The sequence below is a fragment of the Hemibagrus wyckioides genome, linkage group LG16, assembly GCF_019097595.1.
Source record: "Hemibagrus wyckioides isolate EC202008001 linkage group LG16, SWU_Hwy_1.0, whole genome shotgun sequence".
Taxonomy (NCBI): domain Eukaryota; kingdom Metazoa; phylum Chordata; class Actinopteri; order Siluriformes; family Bagridae; genus Hemibagrus; species Hemibagrus wyckioides.
Genome location: NC_080725.1, coordinates 7935992 through 7963889, shown reverse-complemented (window position 1 = coordinate 7963889; position 27898 = coordinate 7935992). Strand labels below are relative to the sequence as shown.

The following is a 27898-nucleotide window of genomic DNA, read 5'->3' as shown; positions in this document are numbered from 1 at the left end:
AGAGTGAATTAGATCCATTTATGGCAGTTAGATGGAGATTGAATATGTATTTAAATATGTTTTGTGGTTGTTAAAAAAACAACTATATCTAAATGTTATGTTTAATGTTATGTAAAAAAATAAAAAATAATATATTTGTTAGACAATTGGCCCATTGTCACTCATTCACTTACTTACAGTATCCATTTTATTCTTGTCAGGGTTGCATGGTCAGTTTAGTATCCTGAAACACTGGGTGTGAAATGGGAATGCATGCTGAATGTGATGTCTCTTAACTGTCAGACACTATGAGCATGCATGTTCACAAAAACATGAAATTAATCTTAAAATTAAGCCAATCCATCTGCATGTTTTTGTAAGGTAGGAAGAAACCAGAGACCCTGGAGAAAACCCATGCAGACAGTGGAACAACATGTGCAAAAGCTCCACACAGAACACAGGATCAAACCGCTAACTTGGTGATACCTAATGCACCACTATGCCACTTCACCATCCTGCTATGCAAAAACAAAAAAAATCCAAGATATTTTCATGTCAACATATCAACAAACACTCACTACTGTGAGTTTGCTGTGAAGAACTACCTGATCTTTTCAGCCATGGTTATAATGTGATTAGAAGTTGTAAGAGCACCTTTGCATGTGAATTTCCCAGATCAACAGTTTCTAAAATACTAATCCAGCTCATCTGACTCCCACCACTATGCTTTGTGTAAAGTCACAGAAAGCTATTGACTTATTCTTGAATGATTTTATGCATTGTGCTGCTGCCACATGATTGGCTGATTGGATAACTGCATAAATGAGCAGATGTTCAGGTGTTCCTATTAAAGAGGATAGTTAGCATACATACACTATATTGGCAAAAGTTTTGGGACGTCTGTCTTTACATTCACATGAACTTTAAATCACATCCCATTCTTAATCGGTAGGGTTTAATTTGGAGTTGGCCTGCCCTTTCCAGCCATAACAGCTTCAACTCTTCTGGAAAGGATTTCCACAAGGTTTAGGAGTGTGTTTATGGGAATGTCTGACCTAAAACTCTAAAAGACCTTTTGTGAGGTCAGGCACTGATGTTAGACGAGAAGGCCTGGCTTTCTAATTCATGCCAAACATGTTCTATTGGGTTGAGTTCAGGACTCTGTGCAGGCCATTCAATTTTCTCCATACAAAACTCAGTCTTTATGGACCTTGCTTTGTGCACTGGTGTGCAGTCATGTTGGAACAGGAAAGGGCCATCCCCAAACTGTTCCCACAAAGTTGGGAGCATGAAATTGTCCAAAATGTTTTGGTATGCTAAAGCATTAAGAGTTCCCTTCACTGGAGCTAAGGGGACAAGCACAACCAATGAAAAAACAACCCCACACCATAATCATGGTTTAATCCATGTTTCTGTCAAACATAATACATTAAACTCCTGATCAGTTATAATTAACAATAAATGCTTTAGATGCAAGAGATCTTATATTTCATAGTCCTAGCTTTAGATCAAAGGTGATGTCTGTGAATTCACTATGATCTTTTATGCTACGTTTTTTGAACCCTGGGTGACCACTCATTACAGCTAGCACACAGGCATCTTACCCTGCTTGTCTGCTCCATGGACTTGGTTCCAGATTGTCAATGATTAACTAAGCCTGTTCTGAGACAGGTGCAATGCAATGCTGCAAGCAATGAGAGAAGCACCTTCCCATGTGGGATGGACACTGTCCTACACTAACAGGCCAGCCGTGACATTGAATTATCAATAAAGTCCACATTCTTGGTGTACCACTTCAACATCCAGCAGTTTAGTGACCATAACCTTCTGTAAACTGCATTGGAATGGGTCTAGAACATATTACAGCATTGGACATTGCCTTTGCTAATTTACAGACCTATACAATATTACTCTTGTTAATATCTGACTAAGGAAGGTGTATATCACTAGCTCTTACATGGAACACTGCCTTAGAAGCCTATGTTTGCCTAATACCTTAAGATTACTTGCTATATCCATTGCCCTGGTGCCTGGTGTACACCTAACCAGTGCAGCTGGAACCAAAGTCAAAAGTTATATTTACTTGATATAAGTAAAATTATCAAGTAATGCTAATGACAGAAGAATTACTGAACATCCTGCAGCTCACACACTGGACAAGCTGAATGTCTGTCATTCTTAATGATTACGTACCCTTTGACTGAATGTGAGCTGAATGTTAGAAAGGTCCAAAGCCCCATTCCTCTGTGACATGATCAAACAACTCCAGGTCATCCTGCAGCCCCATCTTCACTAGATTGGTGGCTGCTGGGGCAGCTGCTGCAGTCCTACTGAAGATAATCTCCACCAGTGGTAAGGACACCATGTACATGATGCCAGGTTTTAGCATCTTCTTTTGTTTTAAGTTTTAGCACTTTCTTTATAGGCCATGGCTCCTTTAATTCACATGAAGATTGAAAGCATTTATGTACACATACTTGCACAAATACACACACCTCTCAACGGCTGTTCAGTCTCACAAAATGCTTGTCTCTCCCTTCCTTATCCTTGTCACCTTTCACTACAGTAGGACACTAGCAAAATTCCTGCAAAATCCCTCTACCACTCACCTTCCCCAGTTCCTCCCTCCATTCACCAACCAGCCATTAACCACACTCTTACATCCACAGTTAACTTCTGGGTAAAATTATTTGAAAAATTATTCTTTCACTTGGCTTGGTTCCCCAACAACAACAACAACAACAATAATAATTAGTATTTTTATTTTTAGTTTATTTAGTTTTTCTGTCTGGACTAGAAATACATCATCTTATGGTCTTACCACAGCTATGCCAGTATAGACCAAATTATAAAACATACATAGTATATACATATACTTTAAATTCTACTGATATCTTACAGAAGTAAACATATAAGTTTTAAATTGAATAGGGCACCACTGTTGTTTCAGATTGTCCTGTTATGCAGATCTGTACTCTTTAGCCAAACTACTGTGCACTGCAAAGAATATTGTACTGCTCATACCATTGTTTCACTCAGTCAAACCTATAAGTTAGTTATTTACATCTCCACATTTAGACTCAGTGTGCAGTTTAAAGTGTGGCTTAAATTTTTTCAAGTAAAGAAATAGCAAAACACACATTTACTAACTACAGTCAAATGGTCTTCCCTGGGTGTGTCAACCTTCCTCTCTTTCTCTGGCTCAAATTTCAACACACCTCACAGCTGCACAGTCAAATCATTGGCTACACCTCTTTGTTTAGCTTCAAAGAGGCATGAGCCTTAGTGACTGAATCAATTGTTTGCCTGCTACTCCACTCATGTGAATTTGGGATTTTCAAACAGCATTTTCTATTCTGTTTACTCAGAGGACAGGATCAGATTACATTCTACTAAGAAAAACTTCTCTCTATCTAACTTTCCTAACAATTTGACATCACAAAGCATATGCAGCTGTTCAGCAAATCCAATAAGAGTGTGTTACACACACTCTTTAAGATTTATACTCTCTTATGGACACATTCTTGTGGTCAAAATAAGATTCCAGGTAAGATTTTGGTTCTCTCCTTTTTCATAATTACTTATAATTTAATACAGACTTGTGAATAAATTTTAATTTTTAATAAGTAGATTCATAAAATCAAAGAGGCAATTCAACAAGCCTATGTATGAATCAAAAATGTAAAGTAGACAATCATTTTTTTCTTTGGTAAGTTTGATTGCTGAGTCATTGAAAATGTATAACAGTTAGTATATTAATAGATTTGCACAAGTTACCACTATCCACATGTATAACTTTGTTTATTAGGTGATGCTACTGTTGTAATAAATATAATTCAATATTATAGGCCAGCTAATTTTCTAATATGCAAATTCAATTCAAAGTCATTTCAAATATTTGATTCCAGTGTGTCTTATTCAGTGTAATATCATATGCTTTACTCTCAACACATTCAGGGAATTATTTTGGACTGCATGTACTTAAATTGCCATAACATTAAATTAACTGCATTACAACCCAATATTTTCACAATAAAACAATTTTATGTGGCATTTAAATCTCTATACTATAAAAAAAAATTACATACCTTCTTTTGGGAATCAACTCTAATATCTGATACATAGAATACATTTCAAATTGGAAAATATTATTACTATTATAGTTAGATACCAGGTCAGCTATGCATATTTGTGTGACTGGGTGGTGTGAGTGACTCAGGGCTGTGAGGGGCAGAACACAGACACACCAGAGGCAGATACGGTGAACTTGTGTGCTTTTGTTTAACAAAAAGGAAGGTGAAAGCAATCTTTACGGTGATAAATAGGGACCCGGGAGGCTGGTGGGGATCAGCTGGCTTAGAGAGCATCAGGAGTTTGAGGTGCCCCTCTGATTGGCTGCTGGTTCTGCTGCACTTTTGTCACCTTGCGCTGCAGCCATGTGCTACTTGGCATTGGAACTTTCCATTCAGCACCCGAGTGGTAGTAGAAGGAAGAGAGGGTAAAATTGTGCCAAAAGGCAGTAGTGCAAGCAGTCACATACCACCCCCACCCCCAGCTATGAGCTCCTAGCTACTGCTGGCTGTTGGGCCCACATGGCATGATGTCTGGACAGGCTGTCTGCATTTCATTGCTGGGCCCATGCTCTGTGTTGGGCCTGGAATAAGAATTCCTGCAATAAAAGAAACCAACATGTTACTCTGTGTCTTTAGCCTTTGCCATCCACTGGAGAGGGGCATGGCTGGTCACTAAGATGAAGTGCCAACCAGGTAGAACCTGAGCTCCTTGATGGCCCAACCAGTGAGAAGCCCTCGCAATAATGTGAGGGCTTCTCGCTCCATGGCAGCATAGAGCTTCTTGGTGGGGCTCAGATTCCTACTAACGTAGAGGACTGAGTGCTCCTCCCCTTTAAAGTTCTGCGAAAAAACAACGCAAAGTTGTGTGTCTGGAGCATCCATGTGGACCAAGAAGGAGAGGCTGAAGTCAGGGTTCACTGGCATGCTGGTTAGGGCTTCCTATAGTTGCTGGAATGTCTGCTCTGGCATGCTGATACACTGTACCTGGTCCAGCTGGCTCTATTTTGTGAGGTCTGAGAGGAGTGAGGCTATAAAAGAGATGTTAGGCACAAAATGTCTAATACCCAGCCAGCCCCAAAAAGGCACCTACCTACTTCTTGGTAGTGGGACAGGGGTAATAATTCACCCCTTCCATCTTCTTCTCTTGGGACATGAGGAGTCCATGGCCTATGTGGTACACCAGATACAATGCCTCAGTCAGCCCCAAATGGTACTTTTTTGGGGTGACCATGATCCCAACCTTCTGAAGAGCTCCTAGGACCTCCTCCAGATAGGTGTTGGTGGTATGACCAGGTGGTGGAATGTATGACCACGTTGTCCAAGTACTCTGCGGCATATGTGTGATGAGGCTGCAGCACAATATTCATCAGCCTCTGGAATGTTGTGGTGCCCTAGTAGCCAGTGGCTGCTGGTGATGTTGAAGGCTTTTTTTTCCATAGCATCAGGTGCTAGGGCAACCTGCCAGGTACCTCTTTGTAAGGTCGAGCATGGATATAAATCGGGCTCTCCCCAGGCTTTCCAAGTCATCTATTTGAGGGAGAGGGTAGCTACTGAAGATTGAGACCTGATTGAGCTTCTGGAAGTCATTGCACAATCATACACTGCCACTGGGATTTGGCATACAGGTCCACCAGCTCCATCAGGTCTTGCTGTTGGGATAGATTGAGATCAGCCCCTCTCCAACCTAGGCACACTCAATGGATCTGTGGGGCAGCAAGCGCAGACACAATAGGAGCAGGCTCCCACCACTTTTTAATTAGATTGATGCATGCTTACCTAGCTGTTGCAGGCAGTAGATGACCAGAGCCACCCTCTTGAAGATTGTAAATGGACCTTGCCACTGAGCCAGAAATTTGCAAGCAGCATTGGGGATGAGGAGCAGCACCTGGTCTCCAGGCTGGAACTCTTTCAGTTGTGCGGGCAGTTTGTACGCTTGTTGTTGGTCCAGCTGTGCAGCTTCCATGTGTTCTCAGACAATAGGCATGACCCCTAGGGATAGACGGGGAAGACTGCTTTTCAAACACTTCCCAGGCCACATCCAACAGTCCTCAAGGTCACTGCCTGTAGAGGAGCTTAAAGGGGGTGCAGCCTATGGATGCCTGAGGAGTCTCTCATATAGCAAAGAGGATGTAAGTCAGAAAGAGGTCCCAGTTCCTCTCCTCTTCATATACCAAATCATCCTCTTCAGTGTTTGGTTGAAGCCTTCTACCAAGCCATTGGTCTACGGGTGGTAGACGGATGTCCTCAGGTGCTTCACTATTCCTGACTGTTGTGGGCACAGGTGGCCCCCTAGGGGATGTGCATGGGTCAGGTGCATTAATGCCAAGGTTCTGGATATAGGTACAACTAGGAGGTCACTAGACTGGCTGCACTGTTCTGTATGCTGGTACAGGAGGCCCATGTGTATGAGGAAGCATGTTGCTGGTAGGCCATGGGTGGGGTCCACTTGGCCCTCAACAGCGTTAAAGCCTGTCATCCTCTTTTGCTCCCAGCCAAGACTCCCTCCAAAGAGACCTGGTGAAATGCAAAAGAATAAGATTATTGGATGTCTCACCTTCTGAGGAGGTCTGAGCATCCCCTTCTTTCCGAGCCATGTAGATCCTCTGCTACCATGACGTAGTGGGCTTCTGATGTTGACAGGGCCTTGATGTGGGGAATCCTGGCCAGTCCTGTCCTTACAGCAGGGGAACAGAGAGGTCAGGGATTAGCCCCACAAGCCACACACCCTCCTTGTTCTGGATTTGTGTGTGCAACAGGAACCTCAGGTATTGCCACTAACCTACAAGACTGATAGGGTCCCCATCGGCATTACTTTTCAGCCCAGCACCGAGGGTCAGGCCAGTGTGCTACCAGAGTTAAAGGAGAAGTTCACTTCCATAACAAAAGTCTACAAATAATTTACTCACCCACTTATCATCCAAGATGTTCATGTCTTTCTTTCTTCAGTCATAAAGAAATTTTTTTTGAGGAAAACATTTCAGGATTTTTCTTCATATAGTGGACTTCAATGGTGCCCGTGAGTTTGAACTTCCAAAATGCAGTTTAAATGCAGCTCCAAGGGGCTCTAAATGATCCCAGCTGAGGAAGAAAGGTCTTATCTAGTGAAACAATGTCATTTTCTTAGAAAAATAAAAAGATTTGTATACTTTAACCACAAAAGGTTGTCTATCACTAGCTCTGGAATGCGTGTCCGTGACATACACTATATTGCCAAAAGTATTCGCTCACCTGCCTTGACTCGCATATGAACTTAAGTGACATCCCATTCCTAATCCATAGGGTTCAATATGACGTCGGTCCGCCCTTTGCAGCTATAACAGCTTCAACTCTTCTGGGAAGGCTGTCCACAAGGTTTAGGAGTGTGTTTATGGGAATTTTTGACCATTCTTCCAGAAGCGCATTTGTGAGGTCACACACTGATGTTGGACGAGAAGGCCTGGCTCTCAGTCTCCTCTCTAATCCATCCCAAAGGTGTTCTATTGGGTTGAGGTCAGGACTCTGTGCAGGCCAGTCAAGTTCATCCATACCAGACTCTGTCATCCATGTCTTTATGGACCTTGCTTTGTGCACTGGTGCACAGTCATGTTGGAATTGGAAGGGGCCAGCTCCAAACTGTTCCCACAAACTTGGGAGCATGGAATTGTCCAAAATGTCTTGGTATACTGAAGCATTCAGAGTTCCTTTCACTGGAACTAAGGGGCCAAGCCCAGCTCCTGAAAAACAACCCCACACCATAATCCCCCCTACACCAAACTTTACACTTGGCACAATGCAGTCAGACAAGTACCGTTCTCCTGGCGACTGCCAAACCCAGACTCGTCCATCAGATTGCCAGATGGAGAAGCGCGATTTGTCACTCCAGAGAACGCGTCTCCACTGCTCTAGAGTCCAGTGGCAGCATGCTTTACACCACTGCATCCGACGCTTTGCATTGCACTTGGTGATGTATGGCTTGGATGCAGCTGCTCGGCCATGGAAACCCATTCCATGAAGCTCTCTGCGCACTGTTCTTGAGCTAATCTGAAGGCCACATGAAGTTTGGAGGTCTGTAGCGATTGACTCTGCAGAAAGTTGGCGACCTCTTCGCACTATGCGCTTCAGCATCCGCTGACCCCGCTCCGTCAGTTTACGTGGCCCACCACTTCGTGGCTGAGTTGCTGTCGTTCCCAAACATTTCCACGTTCTTATAATACAGCTGACAGTTGACTGTGGAATATTTAGGAGCGAGGAAATTTCACGACTGGATTTGTTGCACAGGTGACATCCTATCACAGTTCCACGCTGGAATTCACTGAGCTCCTGAGAGCGTCCCATTCTTTCACAAATGTTTGTAAAAACAGTCTGCATGCCTAGGTGCTTGATTTTATATACCTGTGGCCATGGAAGTGATTGGAACACCTGATTCTGATTATTTGGATGGGTGAGTGAATACTTTTGGCAATATAGTGTACCTTTCAACTGTGATTACATACTATGCAATCACATCGAAAGGTTATGCATGACGTAGGCAAAACTACAGACCCAGTGTTTACAAACTGAATGTGCAAAGACCAAGGAAGTGCAAATAAGTCAAATGCTCTTTACTAAAAGAAGGTACAACGAGAATGTGTGTGTTAATATCCAGATGCACAGTGAGCAACCACAGCTTCAATCGCTCAGGATTTTTTTTTTTACCCATTTATTTATTAAATTTTGTAGACATATGAAAAGGTGTTACATGAGTTACAAAATGACACAAGATGCCTGTTAGAAAAGAAAAAAAAAAAAAAAATCAGGAAACAAAAACAACAAAGGTCCCATAACAAGTGAGAGTGTTCTGAAAACCTCCGACCAGTAGTCCATTAACATCGGACAAGACCAAAACATATGTAAATGATCCGCTGGAGATTGTTTGCATCTATTACAGGCATCACTTCTGTTAGGAAATATTTTAGCCAGTTTAGCATTGGTAAAGTGAGCTCTGTGAAGTACTTTGTATTGTATTAGAGCATGTCTTGCACAGATAGACAAAGAATGAGTTAAACTAAGAATATTCTTCCACTGGTCCTGAGATATATTGGTACCCAAATCTTGTTCCCAGGTTTGTTTAAGGGGGTCAAGTGAAGTTGATGTGAAGGAAAGTATTTTACCGTAAATAGCAGATATCAGCCGCCTGTGACCATGGTCAAGGGTGAGAATTAAATCATTTTCTGATTCAGGGGGCTGATTTGGGAAATAGGGGAATAGCTTCTGAATAAAGTGCCTCACCTGAAGGAAACGAAAAAAATGGCTATTAGGGAGGTCGAATTTAACTGACAGAAGAAAAAGAGGAAAAGACTTTTTTCATACAAGTCACTCAAAGTAGAAAATAAGTGCCTAAATATTAAAAACATGATCTGAAAGGGACGGGGGAAATAAATGATTTTTTTGAGATTGGCACATGTATTGAAGCTTTAGGTAAACCAAATTGTTTCCTGAATTGAAGCCAAATCTTAATAGTGTTAAAAACTACAGGGTTGCTCGAAATTTTATGTAACTTGAGAGGAAGCTGAGAACAGATATTAGAAAGCAGGGAGCAAGAGGAAGATATCTCTATGTGTACCCAGGGTGGGCTAGAAGCACAACCTCTATGGCCAACCCAATAGAGTAGTTAGGAAGTTAGGGAGTGCTAAACCTCCTTCAGATTTGGGAAGCTGCAAAACCGACCTTCTAATACGAGCCGGCTTATTACTCCAAAGAAACCTATTCAATAGTTGATCCATGGTACAACCTTTTTTTAAAGATGGTCTAGGGGTGAAAGGGGTAACATTAAAATTGTGGTGAATCTGTAAAAATTTCCCATTCTGCATCAGTCCAAGGGCCTCTTGAACCTCTTGAGGAGAAATGGGGCTGCCTAATTTGATAGCTGTGTCTTTGTCAATTCTGGGATAATTTAATGAGTTTAAGGGGCTATGGATCATCACTGAGCTTGAAGAGTACTCTGAGGTATAGAGGTTAATATAGAAATCTAGAAAAGCCTTGTTGATGACAGCCGGGTCTGCCATAAGATTGCCACTAGAAGAAATAATTCTTGGAATTAACCTAGAGGCACTAGCTGCACGAGCCTGTTGAGCTAAGAGTCTACCCGCCTTATCGTCATGTTCAGAAAAACGCTGCGTGGTTTGTCGTAGTTGTCTCTCTACAACGAGTCATCAAGCAGTCATATTCCGATTGTAATACAAGTCGCTTTTTGCAAAGGGTGGGGGAGACCACATATGCTTCATCAAGTTCAAAGATCTTATCTAAAATGTCCTGCCTTTTAGCCCTTTCACTTTTACGTAAGTGTGAAGTGAAAGAAATAATCTGACCCCGAACAAAAGCTTCAAGAGCTTCCCATAAAAAACCACTACTAACCTGAGGTGTATCATTGAAGTCAATGTAGTTACTAATTTGAGTGGCAACAAAATTCTTAAACTCGTGATTCGCTAATAGATGAGGACCCAATTTCCACAGAGGTGGGCAAGCAACAGTGGGAAACTAGTGGGAAATTAATATCAAGTGACGTGGGGGCATGATCTGAAATAACAATTGGGTGGTACTCACTGGCGGTAACCAGATGTAACAGTTTATTATCAATCAGAAAAAAGTCAATCCGTGAAAAGCTTTGATGTGGGGAAGAAAAAAAGGAAAGCTTTGCTGTGGGGGTTTTTAAACTTTCAGGGGTCTGAAATTCCTAAATGAATAACTAAGCACTACTTTAGCAGAACTCAATATATTAATTTGTTTAGATGATGACCTATCAAGACTTGTGTCTTGCACCAGGTTAAAGTCACCACCTATCAATATGTGATGACTGTCGCTGTTTGGGATTTTAGCAAAGAGGTTAATACCACTGGAACCACTGGAAGGTTCTGTAGCAAGCCTGACACAATGACATAACGACCATTAATGTCCTCAATAGTTTGTGCTGGCTCAAACGGTATAGTCTTACTAATAATTATAGCAGCCCCTCTAGCCCTAGTAGAAAATTTGGAATGAAACATGACTCATCCAACCTTTTTTAAGTCGTTGGACTTCAGATGTTTTAAGATGTGTTTCCTGTAAAAATACAATATCCCCTTTCAAATGCTGCAACTGTGTCATTACCTTCCTGACCTTAACGGCCTTGTTCGTTCCCTTGGTATTCCATATCGGGCGTACACCTTTACCCATACTTGCAGTGTCAGCAATCATCTAGAATGAATTGTGTGATTGAGGAGACTGGAGATTGTATTTCCTTCTGCAATGGGAGAAAAGAAGAAAGGAGACTGAGTGAGAGACAGAAAAGAGAGGAAGAAAATAAATAAATAAATAATAAATAGAAAAAACGGGGGTGGGACACACACACACACACAACTCAACTTCGGAGCGGTCCTCCTTCTCTACACTAGTAAACGTCACATAGGCAAAACTACAGACCCAGCATAGCATTGATCTAGGCCCATGGATTCAGTCCAGGATGATAGGACCACTTGTGATATTTGGCCACGGCACTGATGGGATTGACTGCAGCATGTCAGAATTTCTTGGTTTTTGCATTTTGTAGTCATAAGCTTCCTCTGTATTCAGTGTGTGGAAGGCCAATTGGGCCTCCCCAGAGAGATAGTGGGAAAGAAGGCCCAATTAGATGAACACAGTTAGATGAAGTTGCTCTGAATAAGGGTGTCTGCCAAATGCCATTAATGTTTGAAAACACTTTTCTTTCTATTTTTAGTACTTCCTTTTTCCTACTTATTTCAAGGCATTTACCTAAAAAAATTTAATAAATGTTAATAAATTGCCCAGGACCTGTTTGTTGAGTTAAGAATAGTTAAAATTAAATTTATGTGCTTATTATCTTTGATTCTAGATGTTCATGTGACCTGCATATACTCTGAAGACTGTATCCTGCCCTGTACCTTCCCTCCATCTACGGAAGAGGTTGTTTTTCAATGGTACAAACAGGGAACACTCATATACAGTCTCCTGGAGAATGGAGATGAATCAGTTAACAACATTTCAGTGTTTACTGATGAAGTGTCACATGGCAATGCCTCCCTGCATTTGCAGTTCAGCAGTGTAAAAAGCAGAGGTCGCTATAAATGTGTGGTTAATACCACCAAGGCTATCCTGGAGTCTCATGTCATAGTCAAGATTGAAGGTTAGTCTTTCTGTTATAACATTAAACCTCTGAAGACAAGAGCCAGTAGCCATTACCTCTAAGAACCAATAGCTTTTGAAAGAGTTGTTGTAAGAATATGACTTAGCAATATCAAACATTCATTGAATGTACACATGATCAGCCATAACATTAAAACCTCCTTCCTAATATTGTATAGGTCCTCCTTGTTCTGCCAAAACAGCTCTGACCCATCAAAGCATGGACTCTACAAGATGTCTAAAAGTGATATGTAGTAATTGGCACTAAGCAGCAGATACTCTAAGTTGTGAGGTGGGGCCTCTATAGGATTGGACTTATTTGTCCAACACATCCTTCAGATCTGTGAAATTTGCAGGCTAAATCAACATTTAGTCAACTCTTTTTCCTCAGACCATTCCAATTTGGAGTGTAGTTGGGTTTCTGCTACTGCTACCTAACAGTGTACATACCAAAGTAAAATCCACACAAAAGCTGGGATCTAAGCTCTCCCAGCAGAACATTGCCCAGAGCATCAGACTGCATTTAATGGCTTGCCTTCATACTTTAGTGCATTCTGGTACCATTATTTCCTCAGGTAAGTGAAACTCTTGTACCTGATTGTCCACATGATGTAAAAGAAAACCTGATTCATTAGACCAGACCATCGTCTTCCATTTCTTCATAGTCCATTTCTGATACTCATGTGCATGTTATAAGCACTTTCATCAGTGGACAGGGGTCAGCATGGACACAATGACCAATCTATGGCACTGTGTTCTGATATCTCTCTATCTTCTGTGGGATGTGATGGGCTATCCATTGCACCCGATTAGCATCAGTGAGCCTTAGGCATCCATTACCATGTTGTTGCTGCCATTTTGGAGATGCTACAATTGCTCAGATCCTTATGCCAGCATGTTTTTTTTCCTTCTTCCCATCAATTTTGAGAAGTGAATGTTTGCTTGTTGCCTAATATATCCCACAGTTTTGACAGGTGCCATTGTGATGTAACTAGTGATATTCACTTCACCTGTCAGTGGTTTCAATGTTATGTTTGATCAATCTATAATACAGCTGTTTGATTAAAACATCTTTCTCCCCTTTCATAGATTTCCATTTATGCTGAAATTTAAATGGGGTACTGTGTTGTACAATGTACTGTTATCATATCTTCACTGCATACTTTTTGCAGCTCCTATCCATGGGATTGCAATTGGGGTCAGTCCCACTGAGCATTTGCATTGCTCTTCAACTGGTGTGTACCCTGCCCCTCTGCTTATTTGGTCTACCGAGCCAAGATCTGCTTCTACTTCCTTGCAAGCTGTCACTCGAATGAGAGCAGATTCAAATGACCTGTATAGTATAGATAGTACTCTAAAGAAAATGTGCACAAACTCAAATCTTACCTACATCTGCAGTATCACATCAAAATACAGCTCACAATCGTGGAAAGCTTCACTGCTTCAGACAGGTATGCAGTAATTAAAAAGAATGCAGACACATATAATGGACTGTACAATATACTTACTAACATACACATGATTTTTTAAAAACTCAGCTTAATTTCCAATTGTGTATAGAAATACCGTGGAAAAATTATGTGAACCCTTTTGAATGAGTTTGGTTTCTGAATTAATTGGTGATAAACTGTCATAATATCTTCACCAAAGTCACACGCATAGAACAAACAAGGCAAACAACACACAAGCAATCATAACCTATTATGTTTCTATTTAACATATCCCATTAAACCTGTCTGCAACAGTCCTTTGTCTGCAACAACCTCAACCAGGCATTGCCCTGAAGCTGTGGATTAATGCATTTAATCCCAGGCTCTGACTGAGACACTCCAGATAATTTCAAATGCAGATAATTTCAAAGGCTTCACATAATTTTTCTTGCAACTGTAAATTAGATTCACCAGACCTTAAAATACTTTTGCTCATAATATGAGATTATTTTCCTGCAAATACACTATATTGCCAAAAGTATTCGCTCACCTGCCTTGACTCGCATATGACCTTAAGTGACATCCCATTCCTAATCCATAGGGTTCAGTATGACGTCGGTCCACCCTTTGCAGCTATAACAGCTTCAACTCTTCTGGGAAGGCTGTCCACAAGGTTTAGGAGTGTGTTTATGGGAATTTTTGACCATTCTTCCAGAAGCGTATTTGTGAGGTCACACACTGATGTTGGACGAGAAGGCCTGGCTCTCAGTCTCCGCTCTAATTCATCCCAAAGGTGTTCTATCGGGTTGAGGTCTGAGACCAGACTCTGTCATCCATGTCTTTATGGACCTTGTTTTGTGCACTGGTGCACAGTCATGTTGGAAGAGGAAGGGGCCAGCTCCAAACTGTTCCCACAAAGTTGGGAGCACGGAATTGTCCAAAATGTCTTGGTATGCTGAAGCATTCAGAATTCCTTTCACTGGAACTAAGGGGCCAAGCCCAGCTCCTGAAAAACAACCCCACACCATAATCCCCCCTCCACCAAACTTTACACTTGGCACAATGCAGTCAGACAAGTACCGTTCTCCTGGCAACCGCCAAACCCAGACTCGTCCATCAGATTGCCAGATGGAGAAGCGCGATTCGTCACTCCAGAGAACGCGTCTCCACTGCTCTAGAGTCCAGTGGCGGCGTGCTTTACACCACTGCATCCGATGCTTTGCATTGCACTTGGTGATGTACAGCTTGGATGCAGCTGCTCGGCCATGGAAACCCATTCCATGAAGCTCTCTGCGCACTGTTCTTGAGCTAATCTGAAGGCCACATGAAGTTTGGAGGTCTGTAGCGATTGACTCTGCAGAAAGTTGGGGACCTCTTCGCACTATGCGCCTCAGCATCCGCTGACCCCGCTCCGTCAGTTTACGTGGCCTACCACTTCGTGGATGAGTTGCTGTCGTTCCCAAACACTTCCACGTTCTTATAATACAGCTGACAGTTGACTGTGGAATATTTAGGAGCGAGGAAATTTCACGACTGGATTTGTTGCACAGGTGGCATCCTATCACAGTTCCACGCTGGAATTCACTGAGCTCCTGAGAGCGACCCATTCTTTCACAAATGTTTGTAAAAACAGTCTGCATGCCTAGGTGCTTGATTTTATACACCTGTGGCCATGGAAGTGATTGGAACACCTGATTCTGATTATTTGGATGGGTGAGCGAATACTTTTGGCAATATAGTGTATTTATTATAATAGTGTCTGAATTAACCTCTATAATTGAGTCCTTGAAAGCCCAAAGTCAATTTTAAAAAATCATGTTATTTATCATGGCCAAATAACAATTGTGTGGTCCTCATAAACGTCTAAGGTGTAGACACACACATGACAAACACCAAACGGCCAAAAGGTCACAATTGATGATTTAATAAATTTGTGCATTTCATTAGTAACATCTCATTGCTTATTGCTCTCATGATGACTGTGGAAATAGGAAGAGGATACTTCCAGTGGTGGGCTATCAGGGCCAGCAAGGCCTTCTCTGCTGGCCTAAACAGCAGTGATCTGAATCACTGACTTGCATTTTAATATATTTAATATAATTTTCCATGAATGTGTATTAAATTATTCCTAATAGTCTATTCTCTACATTTCATAGCTATTCTCTTGGTTGTACTGCTTCCAGTAGTGTATATTTATGATAGTGTTTATCCAATCATATTTCAGCCAGTGGCTGACATCATGTGTTGCCAGGGTGAAAGAAATCTGCCTTAAGGCCTTCAGAATCAATAGTGCAGGCGCCCATAGCTTAAAATAAGTGGCAATGAAATTGTTACATTAACCAATCAGATTTCGAGTTGGCGTCAGTGGGGCCATCTAGCAGGCATACAGGTACGTCAGCAATTTCCCGTCCTTTGATTGGATAATTGGAGTAGTCAGAGGCAGCGAACCGCTCAAACTAAATATACACTACCAGTCAAAAGTTTGGACACACCATTTAATTCAATGTTTTTTGTTTAGGGATTTATTTTCTACATTCTAGAACAATACTGGAGATTTCAAAACTATGAAATAACACATGGACTTAAGTAATCCATATGTAATGACAAAAAACAACAATCAGTTGTTATTTTAAGACATGAAGGTCAGGTGTTCTGGAATAGTTCTTGCAAGAAAAGTATTGTCAAGTGCATTTGCAAAACCCATCAAGCACCATGATGAAACTGGCTCACGAAGATCATCCCAGTAAAGCAAGACCAAAACTTACCTCTGCTGCAGAGGCTCTTCTGCATCCTCAACACTTACACCCACTAGCTTCATATCCTCATTTATTACATCCATATACCTCCTCTTTGGCCTTCCTCTTTTCCTCCTGCCTCGCAGCTCCATGTCCAACACTCTCCTACCAATATAGTCACTCTCCCTCCTCTGGACATGTCCAAACCATCTTAACCTGGCCTCTCTAACTTTGTCCCCCAAACGTCCAACATGAACTTTCCCTCTGATGTACTCGTTCCTAATCCTGTCCAACCTTGTCACTCCCAAAGAGAACCTCAACATCTTCAGCTCTGCTACCTCCAGCTCTGACTCCTATCTCTGTCTCAGTGATACTGTCTCTAAACCATACAGCATGGCTGGTCTCACCACTGTCCTGTACACCTTCCCCTTGATTCTCGCTGAAATTTTTCTCACACACAGAACTCCCAACACCTTTCTCCACCCATTCCAACCTGCCTGTACTCACTTCTTTACCTCTTTCCCACACTCTCCATTACTCTGGACTGTTGACCCCAAGTACTTAAACTCCTGTACCTTCTTCACCTCTTCACCCTGTAATCTTACTGTTCCACTTCCCTCCCTGTCATTCACACACATTTACTCAGTCTTACTACGGCTGACTTTCATTCCTCTTCTCTCCAGCGCAAACCTCCACCTCTCCAGGTTTTCCTCCACCTGCTCCCTGCTCTCACTACAGATCACAATGTCATCTGCAAACATTATTGTCCAAGACTCCTGTCTGACTTCCTCTGACAACTGGTCCATCACCATAGCAAACAGGAAAGGGCTCAGAGCCGACCCCTGATGCAGTCCCACCTTCACTTTGAACTCCTCTGTCTGACCTATAGCACACCTCACCACTGTCCTGCTCCTCTCATACATGTCCTGCACCACTCTGACATACTTCTCTGCTACTCCTGACTTCCTCATACAGTACCACAGCTCTTCTCTTGGCACCCTGTCATATGCTTTCTCCAAGTCTACAAACACACAGTGCAACACTCTCTGACCATCGCTATACTTCTCCATCAACATTCTCAGAGCAAAAATTGCATCTGTTGTGCTCTTTCTGGGCATGAAGCCATAATGCTGCTCACAAATTTCCACTACCTTCCTTAACCTAGCTTCCACTACTCTTTCCCATAGCTTCATTGTATGGCTCATCAACTTTATCCCCCTATAGTTGCTGCAACTCTGCACGTCACCCTTATTCTTAAAGATCGGCACTAATACACTACTTCTCCATTCCTCAGGCATCTTCTCACTCTCTAAAACCCTGTTAAACAGACTAGTTAAAAATTCCACTGCCGCCTCTCCTAGACACTTCTAGACCTCCACCGGGATGTCGTCAGGACCAACTGCCTTTCCACTTTTCATCCTCTTCAAAGCCTTCCTGACTTCATCCTTTCTAATCTTATCTACTTTCTGTTCCACAGAGTTCACCCCTTCAACTCTTTTTTTTCCCCTCTCATTTTCCTCATTCATCAGCTCTTCAAAGTACTCCTTCCATCTCCTCCGTACACTCTCCTCACTTGTGAGCACCTTTCCATCTCTATCCTTAACTCTAACTTGCCGCACATCCTTCCCATCTCGATCCCTCTGCCTAGCTAACCTGTACAAGCCCTTCTCTCCTTCTCTAGTGTCTAACCTAGTGTACAAATCATACGCCTTCTGCTTGGCCTTAGACACCTCCCTCTTCACTCTGTGCTGTAACTCCTTGTATTCCTGTCTATTCTCTTCAGTCCTGTCCATGTCCCACTTGTTCTTGGCTAAACTCTTCCTCTGAATACTATCCTGAACTTCCTCATTCCACCACCAAGTCTCCTTATCTTCTTTCCTCCTTCCAGATGACACACCCAGCACCTTTCTTCCTGATCACTTCTGCTGTAGTTTCCCAGTCAGCTGGCAGCACTACCTGACCACCCAGAGCCTGCCTCAACTTCCATCTAAATTCCTCACAACATTCCTCCTTTTTCAGCTTCCACCACTTGGTTTTCTTCTCCATCTCTATCTTTGACCTCTGCTTACAGACCATCAAATTTATCCTACACACCGCCATCCTATGCTGTCTGGTTACACTCTCTCCCACTACCACTTTACAGTCACTAATCTCTTTCAGATTGCCTCTTCTACATAGGATGTAGTCTACCTGTGTGCTCCTACCTCCACTCTTGTAAGTCACTCTATGCTCCTCCCTCTTCTGAAAATAAGTGTTAACCACAGCCATGTCCATCCTCCTAGCAAAGTCCACTACCATCTGTCCTTCAAGGTTCCTTTCCTTAACTCCAAACTTGCCCATTACCTCCTCATCACCTGTGTTCCCCTCACCAACATGTCCATTAAAATCTGCTCCTATCACCACTCTCTCACCTGTTGGAATACTCTCTATCACCTCATCTAATTCACTCCAGAATCTCTCTCTCTTTCTCGTCTAACTCACAACCTACCTGTGGGGCATAACCACTAACAACATTCAACATCACCCCTTCAACCTCTAACTTCAGACTCATCACCTTGTCTGACACTCTCCTCACCTACAGAACATTCCTCACAAACTCCTCCTTCAGGACCACACCTACCCCATTTCTCTTACTATCCACACCATAATAAAACAGCTTGAATCCTTGCTACCCTTCCACCTGGTCTCCTGTACACACAGTATATCCACCTTCCTTCTCTCCATCATATCAGCCAGCTCTCTACCATTCCCTGTCATAGTACCAACATTCAGAGTTCCTATTCTCAGTCCTACACTCTTACCTTTCCTCTTCTCTCTCTGTCTACGCACTCTCCTTCCTCCTCTACTTCTTCGACCAACAGTAGCTCAATTTCCACCAGCGCCCTGTAGGTCAATGGCGCCGATGGCGGTCGTTGTTAACCCAGGCCTCGACCGATCCGGTATAAAATTTAGAGTACTGACGATTCGCATGGTTAAATTTGGCAATGTTTTACGCCGGATGCCCTTCCTGACGCAACCCTCTCTATTTATCCGGGCTTGGGACCGGCACAGAAGTCATTGGACTGTGACCCCCATGGCTAGATTAGATTAAATATATATATATATATTTTAACTCACGATGGCTGACAGAGGAGAAGAAATCACATTTCTTCTTTGGTCACCGACATCCTTATAAATGCATTTTCAAGGCGGACTGTAATAAAATTGACTTCCTTGTGAGGTGTGAAATGCTGTAGCCTAATTTCTTTTTTTTTTTTTACTTTGCTATTTAACGGTTGATTAGTATCTATTGCTGTGGTGTCATAATGATGGTATAGAGGTGGATTAATTCAGGAAGGACACCAGTGAAGGCCTAGGTGTGAAATGCATGGCCCGCCACTGACTATTTCCTACCTGTTTTTTGAATATTGATTAACTACAAATCATAATCTGTTTTCAGCTGAGGTTATTTGCTTGTTTAAAGAAGTGGCAAGGACCACACAATTATTATTTATTCACTTATTCATTCACATTCACATATATTGGTTCAAAAATTTTTATATTTAAGTAAGATTTTACTTTAAAAGCAGACCTACTTTATTTTCTATAAATAAGTATTTGTTATGCATCTGTCTATTTAAAGACCCAAAGCTCAAAGCACCCACAGCCCCACATCATTATGACTATTTCATAACCTTTGTATGTTTTTCTTACATTTCTACTTTCTAATGTAGCCATTCTGATGTAATGCTTTGTAACTGGTATAATACAGCTTTGGTTTGTAATTTGGTTTGTAATTTATTCTTCTTTTGTTTATCTACAGAAATGTCTTTAAATAATGGTCAAAACCTGGTTATTCCATGCATGGCTCCCAAGAATCTTAAAAACTTCACTCTCACATGGACGTTCTTGAGTATGAACACTCAGACAGACATCCTGACCTATTACAGTCAAACTCAAAGGATCAAAAACCACTGGGATGACCAGGCAGAATTGGATCTGAACAAGGCTCTGATGGGAGATGGATCACTTTACTTAAACAATTTAGGTTCTAAGCCTTCTAGGACATATGCCTGTACATTTACAGGTTCCCAGGTCAAACACATAGTCCAAACCTTAGTCAAAGCCAATGCCTCCAAAGCAGTTTTGCAGACAGGTGAATATGAATGAGAGTTATAAATATGAATGAATGTGTGTGCAATGTGTATGGGTAAAATTAATAACATTAATTGTAGATTAATATAATGAATAATTAATAATTAGAAAGGTAAAGTTCATCATTACCAACTTTTTTGTTGACTTGATAAAGCCTCTCTGAAAGTTTGAAACTGGACTTTACACTACCGGTCACAAGTCACCTCCATTTTTACTGAAATTTAAGCAGTTTAATGTCAGTGTTCTTGAAATTAAAGCAGAGAACAAATTTTAAAAAATGGACAAAGAAATCATGTAATCGTTATGTTTCGACTCAAATTAGCCAGCTTTGCAGATATATCCGCCAAACACATTTGTGGCATTCTTTCTACAACAGAAATCATATGTTTAGAAAGTTCGTCCCAACACTATTGCAGAAGTTTCCACAAATGCGTTGCATTTGTAGGCTGCTTTTATTTGACCCGTCTATCCAGTTTTCTAAACCAACTTGGTGGGGTCTGGAGACTGTGCTAGCCATTTCATGATTTGAAGCCTATCATCTTGTTTTTTTTCTAATATCGTACTGGAGGTAAATTTTAGGTATTTATCTTGCTGTATGATGAACCCTTGACAAACTAGGCATATACCAAAGGGTATTACATGGCACTACAAAATGCTGTGGTAGTAGTTTTGATTCAGGTCGCAGGATTCAGGAAAAGAGCCCCATTCTGTCACTCCAGAGGCACATTTCTTCCTCCATGTTTGATAGTTGATGTCACCCATAGAGTAAACATCTTTAGCCTACTCAACAGCATATATAAAAAAAAAAAAAAAAAAAAAAAAAAAAAAAAAAAAGAGTTTAACTTTTTATTCATCTGTCCATAAGACTTTCTTCCTCTTCAAAAGGTCCACTGGTGGAGCTTCATGGTCATAACAAGCCTTATTTTGTCATTTTAGCAATGACTTTCTTACTACCACTCAACCTGACAAACTTGCAGCTTCAAGTCTTCTCGTCACAGCTGAAACTGAGACTTGCTTACTTAAACCAGTATTAAGCTGTTCTTGAAACATTTGTCCTGTCAGCCACCTATCACACAAGCCATTGACTCTCAGGAACTTGTCATCTGATTCTGTTGTGGCTTTTGTTCTGCCAGACCTCTTCCTATTAGAGTTTTCTCCAGTTAGTCTCTGCATACTTCTGGGAACTGAGACCACTTGCTGGAGTTTTGTGAGAAAAATATTGTGGCATTCATGCCTGATACAGAATTTTAGCTGTCTTGGGTCCTGGGTTGTCTTTTGTATTTTTCATTTAATGATGTGCCAAATGTTTTCAATTGGTGAAACGTCTGGAGAGAAGGCAGGACAGTTCAGCACTTGGACTCTTCTACTACGATATCATGTTGATATAATAGATGCAGAATAGCATTGTATATGCATATAATATGCAACACCTTTACTGAAAAAGACATTGTCTGAATGGGAGCATATAAAAAAAAAACAAAAAAAAAAACAGTACATACATTTCAGCACTGATGGTGCCATTACAGAAGTGCAAGCTGCCCATTCTATATTGCCCATTAATGGAATTATAGAAATTAACTGTACCAGTCAAGGGGAGGTTAGAAGCAGGGCTGCATTAAGACACTGGGCCCTGGGGCTATGAGTTACTGCAGGGCCCCTCCACCCCCAACTACCGAGGAAAAAAAGTGCATCTTTCTAACACTGCTGAAGTTCTTTTACAATAATAAAATCAAGATGAGACAAAGGGTCTTTATAAAGCTGCTGTCACTTTAAAACCTCAGGATCTCATACTGTATACTAATAGTAAAACACGTTTTAACTTTAACTATTACCGAGCACAAAGCTTGAACAAGAACTCAAGTTTAGTCAGGTGCTGCGCGAGCAGCTGCTTTAACTTAGGTGTGAGCATATCACCTCAACAGACGCATTTACCAAACTGAATTAAACCACAATGCTTAAAATGCATTTAAATGATAAGCTTGCATCATAACGCAAAACAGTATTTCAACTGGGCTCTCGCCCATGGCCCACCCCTTAAGGGAATATATAGAGTTTGTCCAAATACAAAAAGCAATACATGTGCATCAAGTTAATAATTCACTCCATCATTAGCTTTAGTAAAATAACTGGATGGCTTTGGTATTTTACTGAGCAACATGTTTCCTCTGCTGCTTGAATTAATTTTTTTCTTTTTTGAACCCCACTCACATTTTTTGTTAATAGATGACATTTTTACCTATCGCAGAGTTCACGCATGATCATTTCCAGATTAGACTAGAACGAAGTGAAAACTGAAGCGTGATTTGTGGATGCAAACATTATAATAAGGTTCAGCAATCACCTGATAGGCCCACATGCAGGTAGTTCAAAAGTTAAATATAAAATAAACGCATTTGATTGGTCAAATCAAATGTTTGAATTTCTAATAATAATGCATGGAATTTACAGCAAAGCTCCACTAAACAACAGCACTAGCGTGGCTTGATCTGGAAATGGTCAGCACCAAATCCTGTGTCTGAAGCATCTGTTTCACTTGAAAGCGGAGGCTGAATTTGAGGTTCCACAACACTGACACTATGGTGAGGGCCTCCTTCAGCTGTTGCAATGCCCAATCTATTGTAGTGATCCATTTTACCTGGTTCGGCTGGCCCTTCCTTGTGAGATCTGAAAGAGGGCAGCTTTAGAGAAGTTGTTGAAATGTCTAGTACCCAGCCAGCCCCAGAAAGGAATGTACCTGCTTCTTAGTCAAGTGAAGTCAAGTCAAGAAGCCTTTATTGTCATTTCAAACACCTATAGCTGATGCAGTACATAGTGATATGAAAATGTTTCTCCAGGACCCTGGTGCTACATAATCAACATATAATTACAAACAAACACAGAACTAGGACAGAAGTTTGTCCTAGTTACATAAAGTGCAATGTGTGCAACCAGGTGCAAACAGTGCAAAGACAAGTGCAAAAAGAGGAAGCATAAAGAACACCACAAGTCAGGACACATTGTACCGAAAAAGCATGCACAATTAAACAAAATGGAATGTGATGTGCAAACTTGAAACTGTATAAAAAAACAAACAAACAAAAACAACAGGTATCTAATAATGTGGATTGTGCAAAAACGCAGTAGCAGAGGTTGAAGTAGTGCAAATAAGTAAACATTATAGCAGCGGTTGAAACATTATAACAGCGGCTGAAGTAGTGCAAACAGGTAGTAAACATGAGTCTGTTCACACAGGTGAGTGTGTGTGTGTTTGTGAGATAGAGAGAGAGAGAGAGAGAGAGAGAGAGAGAGAGAGAGAGAGAGTCAGTTCTGGATGTTGAGAAGTCTGATGGCTTGAGGGAAAAAACGTTACACAGTCTGGTTATGAGGGCCCGAATGCTTCGGCACCACTTTCCAGACAACAGGAGGGTGAAGATTGCGTGTGAGGGGTGTGTGGGGTCGTCCACAATGCTGTTGGCTTTGTGGATGCAGCATGTGGTGCACATTTTTGTGATAGAGGGGGGAAAGACTCCAATGGTCTTTGCAGTGGATAGTGTGGACAGCTGAAGAGTCTTGCATTCCGAGACGGTGCAATTCCCAAACCAGTCAGTGATGCAGCTGCTCAGGATGCTCTTGATGGTCCCTCTGTTGAACACGGTCAGGATGGAGGGAGGGAGATGGGCTTTCCTCAGCCTACATAGGAAGTAGAGACACTGCTGGGCTTTCTTGCTGATGGAGCTGGTGTTAAGTGACCAGGTGAAGTTCTCCACCAGATTTACACCAAGGAATTTGGTGCTCGTGACGGTCTCCACAGAGGATCCATCGATGAACAGTGTAAAATGGCCACTCTGTGCTCTCCTAAAGTCAACAACCATCTCTTTAGTCTTGTCAATGTTCAGGGATGGGTTTTTGGCTTTACACCAGGCTGTTAGTTGTACCTCCTCTCTGTACACTGACTCATTATTCTTGCTGATGAGACCCACCATGGTCATGTCATCGGCGAACTTGGTGATGTGGTTCATGAGTCAGCAGAGTGAACAGCAGTGGGCTGTGCACACAGCCCTGAGGGGCTCCAGTACTCAGTATGGTGGTGCTGGAGATGCTGCTCCTGATCCAGACTGACTGAGGTCTCCCAGTCAGGATGGCAGAGAGGGGTTTTCTGGGGATGAAGCACAGAGAAACCATTCCATCCTTGTGCGTCCTTGTGCATCCTGAGGTTCACTCCAGGACAATACCCACTTGTAATACTCAGAAAATCGACCATAGTACACCAAGATTTCTTGCTTGAGCATCCTGTAGTCATTTGCTTCTTCTATGCTCAGAACATAGTAAGTTAGTGGGCCCAGTCATTCAGTGAATGGAAGTGAATGAGAATGTTTCGTTCACTTAAAGGATTCATTCAAAAACACAGATTCATTCATGAATAGAACACTACAAATAAGCTTGAACAGCAGACAGTACACTGGCTTTGTCAGTAGAATAAGCTTAAACAGCATAACAAATGTTGACTGTCAAGCCAACATAATTAATAATTAAACAGGACTAAAGCATGTTTTATTTAACTACCTACCTTCAACATGTTCTATTTGTTACATTTCATTAAAGGTTTTTCTCTCTAGGTAATAGTGGGTCCAAGCTGTGGGTACTGGCTATTATAGTAGCTGCTCTAGTTCTCCTCTGTGTCAGTTTCTACATATACAGAAAATGTCAAGGTAAAAAAGAAGGCCCATCAATTATGGCATATTGTCAATTATTTGCTACAGTTGGTAGATTTATATGTAATTTCACAATTACTGAAATATGTAACTTTAAAGCAATTTTAGTACACACACACACACACACACACGTATATATTAGAAATAGTGAGAGAGAGTCAATTATGTTCTCATGTGTTGTCAGTAGGTAAGTCTAAAGATTCTTGGCAAGACCACCAAGATGACACAGAGATGCAGGCTATGCATAGAGGTAACAAAACACTTGTCACTTGACAAATTATTTGGTTAAATGAAATTAATATAAAGCTAAATGTATTTGGTGGGTGTGTTTTTTTAACTAAAATGTTTGTTTCATAATTAAAAATTTCAATCATGAGGAGTAATATTTAATTACTAATGACTTCTCTAATTTTTCTGCTTTTATTTTTTTCTTTTTTATAGTCAATTCAGTGGAGGAGCTACAAGCAGAATGCAAACCACATGCAGAGCACAATAAAGACGACTCCTTAGCTAGAGAAAAGGGCAAATCTAATATAATGTAGTGGCATGCATTTTGTGCAGTACTCTCTATGTGCACTGTAGTACTGTATAGGGTGAAAATCTGAGTAAATAATATTTCACAGACAATTACATAGTTTCTGGTGGTGGTGTGTGTGTGGGGTGGGGGGTGCTTCTTATATTTATACCATGAAAGGAAATATATGTAGAAGTAGTTTATTTTGTAACATTATTGCTTTTTCAATTGTGAGTTATAGCAGATACAAATAATAAAGGCCCACTCTAAGGCCCATCTATTGCCTCACAACACAGAACTTGATTACTGCTTTACTGGGACAGAAGGTAGATTGCATTGATAAAGAGGGAGTGTAAAAAAGGGTATTATGGTCTAATCTAGCACCATACATATTGCTAATCATTGCAAGTTGTCTATAAGTGAAAAACAGCCTTGTGTTACTTTATCTAAATTTGTTTTAAATAATTCCCATTATCAACAACAAGAAGGTTGTTCGCACTGGACATCTTGTTTACTTAGTTTACTTTAGGTTAAGTGCAGAGGAAAGCTAACTATGTTATAGTCAACCCATATAAATTGTGTGTATAAGTTTTAATCAGTTTGCATTCATTTGGGCTATTATGCCCCGTATAATTTGTGTTAATGAAACAATCATTTGATCATAACTGCCTGTGGACATTAGCTAGATATACAGATAAATGGATGGAGGAGAGAAGCAGAGGGAAATTATGTAATGACTGCAGATATAAAAGTGATTTTTTGAAATAAATTTCTTATAAATGTAATTAAAATTAAAGGGAAGCTAACACATGAACACTTCAAAAACCCCAATTTTCAAACCAGCTCTATGCCTATGCAAATGTATTTGATTTTTTTCTTTAAATCTAATCAAATATATAATAAATAAATAATTTCAATTCATTTAACGTTTACTGTTTTCTTTAATTCTTAATATTTCACACATTATGGTATGTTAGTTCTATGTCATACAGCCATATATATATATATATATATATATATATATATATATATATATATATAATATATAATATATATATATATATATATATATATATATATATATATATATATATTACATTATTATTATACAAATCATAGTCAATATCACAAACCACCTTTGAAGAAATATATTTTTAAACAAATTATGAAAAAACTAAAATATTTCTTTGGTTGCACCAGTCAGAGTATTACAATTGTATAATTTTTTTTAAAGGGTCTGTTTTAGTTTTCCTCTTTTTATGCTCTTTGGTTAGGATTTTGGACAATATAGACTTTGAACAATAGATGGAGATATTCAGTCCAATTCAATTAAATTATATTTGTATAGCACTTTTAACAATGGAAATTCAAAGTAGCTTTACAGATATAGAAAATTAAAATTAAATTTATACTTATGCCTATTCTGTCTTTATGCTTTTTTTCTTTCCAACTTCCATTAATGATACACTTAAAGCCTGGTTGTTAAGAAAATGCTAGGATCTAACAGGCTTTAATTTAGTGTTATGTGCAGACTGGTGTTAATGGTACATTACTTTGCTCATTACAAAGTAAAGCAAAGAAAAGAATCTACAGAAGAATCTACAGAAAGTTCAATTGGCAAAACACCCAGGATGGTGAGTAGGAGCTGTTTTACAATGCAAGAAGATACACAGATTTGTATGTACTTCCTCATTATTAAATAGGTAAGATTTTGTTGCTGTCTGCATATGTTAAACTATGAAGGGTTTGACTTTTAGGTACACTAACAATACACATTTTATGTCTTGGAGTCTCCACACATGAACTGAGTTAAATCAGGTGTGTTTAGGAATTCCTGAATGACAGTGTATTTGTTGGTAATCTTGCAGACGCATTTGTACTATGTTAACTGAGAAAAGTTTAAGCTGAAATGCACAACAAACTGCTGTGAATGCGTATTCCTGGATCCATGCAAGGAAGTTTCTGTGCCCCACCCAGTTTTGAGGGCAATGTTCCCTGGACGGCTCATCTCGATTCAAGGTGACATCCTGTGGGCGGCGTGCTCGCCCGATCTAACACCCTGTGATTTTTTTTTTTTTTTTTTTTTTTTTAAAATGGGATTACTTCAAGGCAGAGGTTTTTAAACATTGCCCCACAAACCTGCTTCAGCTGAAGAATGTTATTCGGCAGGACATGTTGGAACGTGTAGAGGGAAACGTCAGAAATC

The 27898-nt window shown here is 40.7% G+C and overlaps 1 protein-coding gene across 5 annotated transcripts; it reads left to right on the top strand.

Moving 5' to 3' along the window:
• Positions 1 to 3385: 3385 nt before the first annotated feature.
• On the top strand, positions 3386 to 26564 carry LOC131366650 (V-set domain-containing T-cell activation inhibitor 1-like). Of its 5 annotated transcripts, none has more exons than XM_058411269.1 (7): positions 3386 to 3526; positions 11899 to 12189; positions 13361 to 13639; positions 20156 to 20488; positions 25083 to 25175; positions 25366 to 25428; positions 25620 to 26564. In XM_058411269.1, exons 1-7 carry the CDS (start codon positions 3427 to 3429, stop codon positions 25718 to 25720), a joined length of 1260 nt encoding a protein of 419 aa, XP_058267252.1. In that variant the 5' UTR covers positions 3386 to 3426; the 3' UTR covers positions 25721 to 26564. The 5 variants fall into 5 exon arrangements, 4 of the variants coding, with proteins under 4 accessions (XP_058267252.1, XP_058267251.1, XP_058267255.1 ...); XM_058411268.1 differs by having other exon boundaries at positions 25363 to 25428; XR_009206849.1 differs by lacking the exon at positions 25620 to 26564 and having other exon boundaries at positions 25069 to 25175; positions 25363 to 25418.
• Positions 26565 to 27898: the final 1334 nt, after the last annotated feature.